Source organism: Ascidiella aspersa, chromosome 3 (assembly GCF_963924565.1).
Source record: "Ascidiella aspersa chromosome 3, kaAscAspe10.2, whole genome shotgun sequence".
Taxonomy (NCBI): Eukaryota; Metazoa; Chordata; class Ascidiacea; order Phlebobranchia; family Ascidiidae; genus Ascidiella; species Ascidiella aspersa.
In genome coordinates this window covers 34,801,789-34,814,128 of record NC_139449.1, presented here as the reverse complement: position 1 = coordinate 34,814,128, position 12,340 = coordinate 34,801,789, and the positions used below count along the sequence as shown (strand labels likewise).

At 35.0% G+C, this 12,340-nt stretch overlaps 2 protein-coding genes across 2 annotated transcripts in view; both read right to left on the bottom strand.

Moving 5' to 3' along the window:
* LOC146162688 (uncharacterized) overlaps positions 1 to 4,549 on the bottom strand; it is a 60,278-nt gene extending 55,729 nt beyond the window's left edge. The window contains 5 exon segments of the mRNA XM_083383486.1: positions 1,975 to 2,042; positions 2,373 to 2,480; positions 2,696 to 2,828; positions 3,591 to 3,691; positions 4,315 to 4,549. Coding sequence (XP_083239612.1) covers positions 1,975 to 2,042; positions 2,373 to 2,480; positions 2,696 to 2,828; positions 3,591 to 3,691; positions 4,315 to 4,485 — 581 coding nt within the window. The 5' untranslated portion in view covers positions 4,486 to 4,549.
* A 2,111-nt stretch (positions 4,550 to 6,660) lies between these two features.
* On the bottom strand, positions 6,661 to 11,359 carry LOC146162687 (monocarboxylate transporter 4-like). The gene is made up of 3 exons (XM_083385270.1): positions 11,182 to 11,359; positions 9,869 to 10,012; positions 6,661 to 7,595 (listed from the first exon to the last, which is right to left on the bottom strand). The coding sequence occupies exons 1-3, from the start codon at positions 11,357 to 11,359 to the stop codon at positions 6,661 to 6,663; spliced, it is 1,257 nt and encodes a 418-aa protein (XP_083241396.1).
* Between the last annotated feature and the right edge of the window lie 981 nt (positions 11,360 to 12,340).

The window sequence follows — 12,340 nt, the reverse complement described above, 5'->3', positions numbered from 1 at the left end:
ATATGCAAAAAATTGGTTTCTGCCCATAAAAAATGTTGGCTATAAATCATTTTAAAAACTATTCCATAATAGCAATTGTGAACTAAACAAAATCATCACAAAATTTAAACAGTTTAGCTATTTTTTCTTCCTAACTGAAATCCTTTCTAATCACAATACAACCTTAATTCAATAAAGATTAATCTAATTAGCTTACAAAGCCATTCTAACTAACAACCGTCTAAAACAGAGAGGACTAGCTTAAACTTACGCATAGAAGTGAATTGTACTAACAACTGATTGGTAAAGTACTCCAATTGGAATGGGTTTATTTGTGATAGCCCAGTTTAGGTTACTTCCAATCTTTTGTTTGTAGTTTATTGTTTGTGGGTAAACACAAAAACAGCCGCCCCACATTCTCTATTGTTAGACTACTAGAATAGCGTCAAGCCGGGATTCCTCATTTTTGATTGCCACTGTTAGGTATACATAAATTAAATGCATAAATGCTGTATGTTGTGTATTTTGTTTAAATGGCAGTTTCAGGGAAAATTGTGTTTTAATGAAAACTGATTTGCTTTGTTTAACAAATATTTATATAATAAAAAAAGCATTTTATCAACTACATTTGAAGAACTGATTCATTTAAAATACTATTCCCTACAACTATAAGTAATCCACTGCATAACAAAAGATCAATGTTGTGTTGATTAAAGAAAGATGACAACTCTTTGGAATCAATTTGAAGCAACAAATTGAAACACTGTTATGTTTAGAAACAGTACACCAAGTTTTTTTCCTAACATTTCCTAATAAAAAAACTTATAAATAAAAAATGACGATTTCAATTATTTAGGAAGATTTTTACATTCATACTGCCAATTTTATTGTATATATAAAGAATTAATAAAACTGTTCAAGATTTTTACCAAATAGAATTAATAAAAGTGTTCAAGATTTTCAAAAATAATTTTCATCAAAGTTTAAAACACTATTATGTTTTGAAACCTGAAACCAAGTTCTAAGCATTGCCAACATTTCCTAGTAAAAATCATCAATTGTAAAAAATGATGACTTTAGATTAAAAAAAAACACTAATGAAATTATGGTGTGCTGATAACTTTCCATTACAAATTTTTTAGTAAGATTTCGACATCCATACTGCCAATATTTTTGTACAAATAAAGAATCAAGAAAATTGTTAAAAGTTTATATTACATAGTATTCCCTCCTATGTAACGCATGAGCAAAAAATTTACAACACTATTGTGTTTAGCAACCTGAAACCAAGTTGTGAGAATTCTTAAAAAAATTCTCTAAAGAAAAAATTAAGATTATTAAATTAAAAAAAAATAATTGATAAAATTAAGGTGTGCTAAGTTTGTATGAATAAAGAATTAAAATAAAAGTGTTAAAGATTTTTCACCACATAGTATTTTCTCCATTGTAAGGCATGTGCCAAAAGTTTACAAGCTATTGGGACAAAAGCCCAGCGCCCCGCATGAAATAAACCATTGAAGGGGAATCTTTTGTATGAGCAGATTACCCATTGTATTATGGAAGTCTACCAGCCAAAGGCCAACCAATAGGATTAAGCGCCTGGGTTGTGGCAGGAAATTTGAAATCCCTTTTATTTACGTCTCGTGTCTGTGGGGACGTGTAACAACTTGTTAACATGTGTATGAAACACTTATCTATTGTTCGAGTGTCCTTTATGATCGTCGAACGGTTTAGCGCCTGGCTTTTTTATAGCATTTTCGGGGATCATATTAAACAACATTAAAAAAATTGAAATATACATTCATTAGCCATCTTCTGGTTTGCAAGTCGCACAGCTAAAGCAAACATTTTATCATTAATTTTAAATAAAAAATGTCACTGGTAAACTCATAATAAATCCACTACAGATGCATTTTATTAATGATTTGATTTTGTCAACATCAAACTTAATATTGTTATTGTTATAAAGATACATTTAATAAAGCAAAAACAAACAACCTTAGCTTTGATGGATCCCCAAACAATTCTTGTGTTGACGTTGTCTTCAGCTGAATGTTGTCAAACTACAACAAGTTCCGAAAATATGATCAATAACTTGTAATAAAACTTAATAAAACGCACATAAAAAAAATAAAAACATGTTTATAAAAAAACATTCAATAAGCTGTATTTTTGAACTAAGTGCATTCAATAGATATTGACAAATCAAACATAAGCACATATATTTTGTTTATTTACCTCTATTTTTAAAGTAGATTTAACCTATATTTTAAAGAGTTTAAACTGGTAATGACTTTTAATTTCTTGTGGTTCTATTAAACCTTTCTACATCAGAAAACTTAGAAATACATTTTAAACCATTTCCTGAACAATATATTAAAATACAGTTAAACCTTCCATTCTCCGGTAGACTTTGCATGTAGGATAAACTTTGCCAAGTTGTTAATATCATAGCTCAGATCTTTATTTGATTGCTGTGATGGAGATCTATACAAATAATCCTAGAACAAAAATTTATATTGTGGTTTAATTAAAAGATTTTCAGAAACAAGGAAAAATTGACAAAAATGCAAAAAAATGGATTTATGGTTCTTTTTTTCTGTATGAGAGTGATTGTATTGTTAATTGATAAGCAAATTAGATATAAAGGTGTTTCTTTCAATCTTAAGTCTGTTTTGTGATATCGCACAAAATATTAAATCACAATATATCTTACATCAAATTTCTCCTGCAGTTTCAAATTTTCTCTCTTTAACAAAGTAATTTCATCTTCCAGATCATTTGCTCTTAACGTTGCTTCATCACAATCCTTTATATATCCAGCCATTCTGGATTCAAGTTCGTTTACTCTGAAAAGTAAAAATTCAAATAAATAATTTATTATTGTGATATATATATATATATATATATATATATATATATTGTATTCACCACAACACATGTGCAAATTGTTTTTTGATTTGACAAAATACAAAATTACAATCATTAGCGTAAGTATTGCATTATGAATGAAAAAATGGCAGCCAACATAAACTAAAATCCTACTAAACCATAAAAGTAAGAAAAAAGAAAGACTTAACAGAATTTGTAAATAAAACAAAATTGTCACGACTAGACCAATTTAAAACTACTATAGTACCAAAAAAGTAAACAAACTAATATTGCTAAACAAAGTAAATAAACTCTATTATTGAGCAGGGCATTTAAAATACCTGTCCTGTGTACCAAGTTTTTCAAACAAAATTTTTCAATTTTGACAAGAAAGTTAGTCATGCCTTAAGAAAACAAACAAATAGTTTCTAGTGAATGATGTTAACAGACTCTATTAATCAGCCAATCAAATAACTCAATTCTCAAATAAAACAAAGCTCTCACTGGTGAACCACTAAAGTACTAAAACTAAACAAACTAATATAACTACTAATGCTAAATAAAGTAAACAAACAATAATTATCAGTCTATTAATCAGCAAATGTGCATCATTAAAAATACCTGCTAAACAAATTTTTTTAATTTTGAAAGAAAAGTTAGGTATGCCTTAATAAAACAAACAAATAATTTGAACTGATTAAAATTAGGATATCTATTAATCGGCGCATAATTTCAAATACCTGTCGTTTCCCTCCATTTCCATATCCTCGATTGTTTGTACGAGCACTTCATTCTGTTCCGACAGATCAACCACGTACGACTTCATTACGCGCATTTTCATCTGAATAAATACATAAATGAATAAGCAAACACTGTTTCCATTAGTGGCCCAGTTGGTTCAGATATTGTAAAAGCCATTCTCAAGTGGCACTAACACCCTTTTCATGCTTTGACATACCACAGCTGGGTTAAAACCTAGATATCAGCTACATTTTTGGAGAGCGCGTTGAGTAGCGCTACAAATTATGAGTGCCTGCTTACCGCTCGTTACAAATTACGCTTCGTTAATGAATAGTTATTTTCCGAAGATTTTTTAATTTTTTTTTACGTTTTTTTTGGATTATTTAACATGCCAAGTTTAAAAATAAATATAAGATTCTTTTCCGTTAATACTTTCCACACCAAAATAACTAAATCACCTAAAAATTAAATCTTTAATAAATTATTTATTACTGCTCCTTAAAAATTATGCTTTGCTTATAAATTTTTATTATTGGAAGATTTTTTAAATTAATTATAACAAAATAATTATAATATTTTATATCATGTAATGCCCAACAGAGTTTAAACATTTCAAAATAAATAAATTTCATAATACATAACTATAAAGACTTGGTAAAAGTTTGTATGTTTGCATTGTTTAAAATAGACAAAAAGGGGGTGAAAACTTCCAATAAAACTCACCTTAATCACATCTGTGGTGTCTGTTTCCGAGTTATGCTCAAGTCTTGCCAACTTTTCTTTGTAGAGTCCGCGGAATTCTTTGATGAGTTTTTTCATCTCACTTTCCCTGCTTGAATGGAGAGGTCGATCCTCCAATGGTTCGGTCAAGAATGTGGCTGAATCTTCTTCCATTTTAGAGAGTATTTTCTGTGTTATTATATTTGCTATGTTAACTCATTTTCCAAATTCAACAGATTTTTTATTGTTATTTCTGTAAAACAGATTTCATGTTTGGATTATACAGACTTCAATTTGTTGATTTACAATTTATAAAGCAAAATTGTTTTGGCATTATTACACCCTTGATGTCTATGTCAGGTCTTTATTTTTATGTTTTACAGAAGAGCTGTATTATGTGCTTGAAATATAATATGAGTCAATGATTCTTGATAAAACAAAGCAACAAGCTTTATTCTAATGAAGTGATTTACAATTTTAATTGAAGTATAAATATAAAACAAATGCAAAATGCTATTTAAGTCAGGTAATGCTAAAAAGTGAATTAAAAACAAATAATCAAAATAATTTTACAAAATGTTTACATCAGTTCTAACATAATAACGAGTGAGTGTGTATCTGGAAAAAACTATTTTTTAAGAAATAGATAATTTTAACTTTATAACTACTTTTAAAACAAGAGCCAAATATTTAAACAATAATTCTATTTTTGGGATTGGCGTTAAACATTTACGTTACAAAACACTTTAAACTTACCCTATTACTTTTAAAATACCATGGCTGCTGCACAAAACTTCCAAATTTTTGCCAAACGTAAATAAACAAAGCTTAAAGTTCCCACGCTAGCCAAACTACTCATGCGTGACCCAGTTACTCGACCGTTTTGTGGCCGGTTGCCGTTGAATTATGAATATTATATCGTATTTTTAAGCAAACAAGCGTGCTTTATATTTGATCTGTAAGTTAGCAAACGTTTTTCTAGCATATATTTGTACCCCTTTTAATCCAAATCTCTTTGGTTAAATTGCATTGCAGATATAGCCGACGCTTGTCAACGTTTTTACTTTTATGCGAAGCTTAGCGCCCGAAATAAATATAGTTGCTTAAAACTAATTCTTTTACTGTCGTTGAATGAATACTGTGTGTACAAGCATCGAACTTTTTTATTTTATTTACTGACGTTTCGATAACCTATACAGGAAATCTTCATCAATAAAATCCAATGGATTGAAATTGCTTGGTAAATTTTCTTGCTGATCGATCTATTCTGACCTATTTTATTGTTTTAGTCATTCATTACTCACGTAGTATATCCCCTACATTATCATTCATATTTTTTTTTAATTGGTATTCTAATTATATTTTTTTCGTATGCCTTTTATCTCGGTTTTGATCGCTACATGTTATTCTCCGTTGCGCCATCATGCGACAACAATTCTCCCCTTTACTACAACACAAGTACATTGTAAATATATTATTTTATTCTCACAGAAAAACAACGAAACAACCACAGTTCAGGCATAGGCTTATCCAGCTTTAGCTAGCGATAATTTATTTACTTTCTTAGTAAATACATACACACTTATGGGAACATATGGCTAAAAACCTACATTAATTCGGTATCCGATCGGCACCGCCCTAGCATCGGTCTAGTAGCGATACTACAACTTGGCATCGGGAATCGACTCTGATATGATCGGACATCCCTAGTTCATACGCGATACCGTTCAAAAAGCTTCAAAGCGACATTTTTTATAACCCTTAAATGGAGTTAATTTCGATCTCAATTGCCTATGTGCCTAATATAATCGAAAAGATCAAAACAAACAAATTAAACACCTTCAAGCTCTTATGGGTAACAAGTTTAAAGAAACAACATGCGAAAACATCGCCCTTGTTTCAGCTACTCTTTTGGACAAATGACTTGACTTGAATTGAGTGTTTCAGACAAAAGACTGGTGCTGAAATGAATGTGTTTTCATTAAGCATTTTTTCTATTTGTTCTAAGTTTTGCACATAAAACAATTTGTGGCACTTTGCGGTATTTTATAGTTGAGTTAGGCTACTGCATAGCCAAATTTTAATAGCTCAACTTTTAAATTTTATGACACGGACTTGACTTGCGAATGGCTTGCTCTAATTGTGACTTTTCTGGGACTTGACTTGTTATTTATTCAAAGTGAGTTGACTTGGACCTGGGGGCTTTATTCATTTCAAAATGGCTTGTTTACACATTGTTGCTACCGGTATCTAAAATACTAGAGTCCGTCTTACTTTAAATTCCCGTCGACGCCCTAAGGATAATTAATTTTCACCAAATAAGGCATATAGTCAGCCCTACTGTTTTAGCTACCCCAAGTTCCCAGACGCCATAACGTCGACCAGTTCACCAGTCGCCGTTTCTTCGCTTTTCGGCGCGCGCCTACAGACCTCGGTAAAAAAGAAAAGAGCGCTAGAAGCCGCAGCCATTGCGGTGCAGGTAAAAAAGGCGGCGTCATAGGAACCGGTGACGTCAATGGCTAGGCCGACCAGGGGCGGACTGGCCATGGACAGGGCACCTACCGCCACCGAGCGGATGGCCAGGGAGGTTGTAAGGCGTTCGGAACCGAATAAATCCGACAGCAAAGTCATGGGTAGGGCTCCTACTGCGCCAGCGCACATTGCATAGGCAACTACAACAGCTGCCAGCGCCACTGCTTCGGATAGAAAAGGAAGGGCTGCTGTTGTGAACGACTGTAATAATATGCTCGCTGCCAGGAGATAGGACCTGCGCACTTTAAGTGGGCCGATATGCGTACAGCTTGAAAGGTAGCCTACTATCGGCTTCAGGGCGATTATAACAGCGCTCTTGATAGCTGCAAGTCCAGCCGCTTGCAGGTCGCCAACGCCGCGCGATTGGGCGTAGCGTATAAGGTAGGTCTTTACCACAGTTGCGCTCGCCGAGTGAAGGCCGCACGCAAGGCAAAACAGCATAAAGCCGCCCGATTTCAGCAGGTCTGTGTCAAAAGTTCTTCGCTTTGCGGCGAATTCTTCAGCGTCGCATTTCGCAGCTACGCTCATGGCTGCCATGACAACCGGCACGGCGTTTAGGGTGATTCCCCCGAGCAGCAACAGCGAGCCACGCCAACCGTACCAATCGATCCAGAGCTGGGCGACCAGACTTAGGGGTATACTGGCGATTGTCCCGCCCAAGGTGACTACGTTGTTGACCAGCGGGCGTTTTGTGGTGTAGAGCTGCCCGAGTAAGGCGTGCATCGGAGTCAGCACACAGCAGGCTCCTACACCTGATAAGAAAACAACAGTGTTGTGAACAAGTCATTTCAAAATGACTTAAAGGCTGGTTCACACTAGACGCGTCTAGCGTTAACGTAAAACGTTTTTTTAAAACGCTTTCGGTTGCGGAAAAATTGAAATATTTCAACTTTGACGCTTTCGGTTAGAAGCGAGGAAATTTGCCGTTAACGCTGGCAACGTGTTATGTGTGGACTGGACGACGTTAGCCGTTAGACGCCAGACGCCCACACTAGACGTTCACGCGTCTAGTCAAGTTTGAACCAATCTAGTCCTGTTCAAGTCAGTGGTGAAACAACCCCAAGTCGAGCCTTTTCACAAAATAGCAAGTCAAATCCCAGTCCAAGTCATCAGTTGCCTAATTCAACCGATACTTTAGAGCAAGTCAGCTACAAGTTAAATCGCTAAATAACTGGCTCGTACACATGACAGAACAAATATTTTTTATGTTTTGTTTCTATGGTAAAAGCAAGCGGTAACGGTCCAGAACGGTGTTTCGGTAAATACTTTTTCATAGTATCGGTAAAAAATGTCTTTTATTCATCAGGCTATTTCATTTTTTCGCAAAGTCAGTTCACCGCCCACTTGAATGCAATTAAACTAGGGTTTCAGTTGCATATTTGTGCACTACATCAGGCGAAAAAACCCAAGTCTCCTGAGGTTACTAGTTAAATACGTCTAGTTAAGAGGTAATTTTGTGAGGTCATCTCAAAAATTGTTCATGCATTAGGGTGAAAAAATGACACTATTTTAAACCCTGGTTCGTCCACTTTCAGTGTTTTAATGACTTTACTTAAATCAATGACTTGAACTTAAGTCACTGTTTCTAAATTGCTTAACTTCGACTTAACTCAGTGAGGCAAACGACTTGATTTAAACTTGGGTGCAATTCAATCATTTTGGTAAAATTGGGTTTAGTTTTTCACCCCAATTTGAACTTGTAAAACAGATTGCTCGCTAAAAGTTACGTTTTTGTTGCCTATTAAAAATTTATAAAAATGGTTAGAAACGGATAAGTTACCACTTTAATAGTTAATAGTTTTGTTTTGATGCAAATCAGTTGACTTTGACCTAACTTGCTATGACAATGACTTGGGCTTGGTCTTGACTTGATATTTTTGCAAATGATTTGACGTTAGAAGTCATTTCAAAATGACTTTTTTACAACACCCTACACTTGGTAAGTTAAAATAATGCTCGGGCAACTGATTATGTAACGTTTCGACTCGTGTAGCGATACTGGATTTGGGTTTGAGCTCCGATCCCATATTAATGTGAATTCCTAGATGGAAATAATGAAACAAAATCTTTTGAAAACAAGTTTTCTCGGGCAATGACAGTTCTTCGAGATAACTTTCAAGGCAATTTTCCGCTCGAGGCCTTATGTAATTATAAGAGGCTCAGCTGCAACAACATGTGGTTCGAAATTTTGGCCCTATGTGCTGACTGGTGTTTTTTTCTGCGGTTGTTTACGACAAAACTAGTTTTCTTGACACAACAGCTGTTTTCCCTTGTTGGTCACTTTATTACGTCATACACGATTGTGCTGTTTGACCTGGTGAATAATTTTTCCACACTAAGTAGGTCATATTTGTCCACAAACCTCAACGTGACGAACAAAGTATTAACTAAAACGCTTTGTTTGCACAGTTAGTGTACAATTTTACTAATATTTCGACCAGCGTGTTTAAATTGGTCTGATATCAGGTCGATTAGAGAACATAAATAGAAAACTTATACCACTATGCAGGGCTTGATTAACCGTTAAGCAAAACAAGCACGTGCTTAGGGCACCAAGGGAAGGGGCACCACATAAATTTATAGCCGAATTTTTAATGGTGTCTCAGTGTTTAATGAAATAATTCGAGTTGGTCAGATGACTCAGACATCAATGTTAGCCCCATGGAATATTTTTTTTCTTTTTTTCTTTCTCAAGTATCATCTTAAACCCAGTGGCGTAGCCAGCCGAAAATTTTTTTGGGGGGCCAAAAAGATGGATTTTTTCTGCGGCCCATTAAATCTGCGGCCCATTAAAAAAGTTCTGCGGCCCATTAAATTATTTCAAGTGTCAATGCGGCCCACTATAATAAAGTGTTGGATATCCGTGGCTTAGGGTCTCTAAAAGGCCTGCTCCGTTCCTGCTAAAGCAAAATGCACCCAATATCACCGCCATTAAAATAGGTTAAATATCTGATTTACCTTTTAATATTCCATTTTAACCTAGAAACCAAAAATGAAACTGGCGTCCTCACATAGGCCTACTTACCCAGAAATACCCCAAGCGTGATGTACAGTATCCCTACTGAAGTTGCAAGGCAAGACAGACAGACCCCAGCCCCACAAAGTATTGAACCAAGCAGAGAAGTTCTCCTGTAGCCCAACACTGTACAGGATAAAGTGGCAATTGGACCTGCAAAACAAAATTCCACTACTGGATAGATATCATCGTGACTAATGATCTTAAAGTTTCTTGTTTGTTTTTTCTAAGAAAAAGCGTAAACTATTTTACTCAATTTGCACACATAAACATTGTGAATCATTTACGAGCGGACAATTGAAATTACGGCATGATAGTAATAGCCAGATTAAATAACTAGAAAACAGGAAAACAATTGTAAAAAGCAGCAAATTAGAAAAATAGGTAAACTATTCTTTGTGAAACAAGTGGAAGGCTAAAGAAACAAACCTAATTTTTGCAAAACGTTGAAAGTTTACGAAAACTTTTACTGCAAATAGCAAATTTGTTTTCAGGTAAACTTTGACTTGCAAATTGCAAAAACATTTGCAAAATTTTTCTACATACCCATATCTTGACGAGTGGGACATTTACAAATTACAAAATAAAAAATCTATCAGTGCGAAACGGTTCTGAGACCTGACCAAGTCAACCTAACGTTGAAAAGCTCTACAATCTTCGACAAAATGTACTTATACTACCAAAAGTTAAGTTAAACGGTTGTCGCCACAGCAAAATTTAGCATCATTGTACATTTTTTGGCAAGCAAATAAAAAGAAACCTATGACGACGAATTATCCGTACACACTCGAGAATACAAGCTAAGTAGTTTTGAAGTCTTTAACAAAGTCTACATATATTATACTTAGGTTTGGTAAACTATTGTCTGTTTTCCTGAATGATAGATTTCATTGAGGTCAAAAAGCAACCATCCAGAATAAAACAAAATTTTTCGAAAATATCTACTGACTCCACCAACATCCAACATATAAGTCAAACTAAACGCAGAATTTGGCCTCTTTGTACACTTGAGGTCCAAAACCAACTTGCACTAAACACTTGAAAACAATAAAAACCTTTCACCTCAAAACAAATCGAATTCTTGACCTAGCGCTGACAAACTAGCATCCGTACATGATTGAGAATTAAAAAATCTTTCGACAAAAACTAATTATACCACCAACATATAAGGTAAACTATTGTCGCAAATGCAAAATTTAGTTTCCTAGTATTATCCAACGAAATTTTCTTCGGGTTAAAACGCAACTTGCATCGAATCGCTGAAAAGCAATAAAAAACCTTTCACCCCCAAAAGATAGCAGCTAGACGAATTTTCGACCTACCGCTGAAAAAGTAGCAACCGTACATAATCGAGAAAACCAGCGAAGTTTCCTTGAAATCAGCTCCGAGTTCGCGTTGGAATGGTAGAAAGTAAACCCCGGTGCACTTCATGGGCCCAAGGACAAGAAAATCAGCCAGGAACATCCAAACTACGACCGCCTTCTTTCCTTGACCCGCCATCCTCTAGTTCAGGGGCTCCCAACTTTTTGGCTAATCGTACCCCTTTGTGAGGTCACAACATTAATTGTTCACACCCCAAAACAATTCTGATGTTTTTTTCCAGATATATATTGCTAAATTATTTTGCTTTCATAGCTTAACTAAACGTTAAACTGGGATTTCACAACAAAAAGCAAAGATGAAATTAAATGACAGTTATTTCAATTATTTATAGATACCGGTAAATGATTTTTCAAAGCAAAAGCCGTAATGGCATAATATCATTTTCAATTTCAAAATAAAACTGGACTGTGAAATCTGTTTGAAAAGCGGCTCTGTTGCTAAATGAACTTCGTAACCCCCTGATGTTCATGTTCAATCTCGTACCAAGGGGTAGGAGTATCCCTGGTTGGTAACCTCTGCTGCAATTCAAGTGACTGTGACGGCCAGCCACTGGGAGAAATTCAAGAAGTACGTCATACAGACAACATTGAGTTAAACTGCTAGCGCATCGTTATCTAAGCGAAGCGGCTCGTCTGCCAATTGTCTGTAGAACAAATGTTTTTAATTTTGCGATACTTTTCCTTAAATGACTGTAAAGGTCAACGACTGGGACAACTTTACAGGCATGCAAACAGCTAGAGCCTAATTGGTAACAGCTCGTTAGGTAAACCGCCAATTTTCTGTGGTACAGGTCATTTTGCGTTGCTTTTCGTTCAAGTGACTGTGACCGCCAGCGACTAGGAAAACTTTACGGAGACTTCAGACATCACATTGAACTGAATTTGTAGCGGATCGTTAGGTAGGCAAAGCGGCATGTCTGCCAATTTTCTGCGGGGGAGTTTTTTTAACTTTGCGATGTTTTGCTTTTTGCGCCCGGCTGAATGTAATAAACAAGTGGTTCTGATCCTTTTCTGGTCGCTTACTAGCTAGTGCACTGGCCTTCAATATTTTTTATCGCCAATTTAAATAAACTGAAATCAGCGTTCACATGCGACTCCA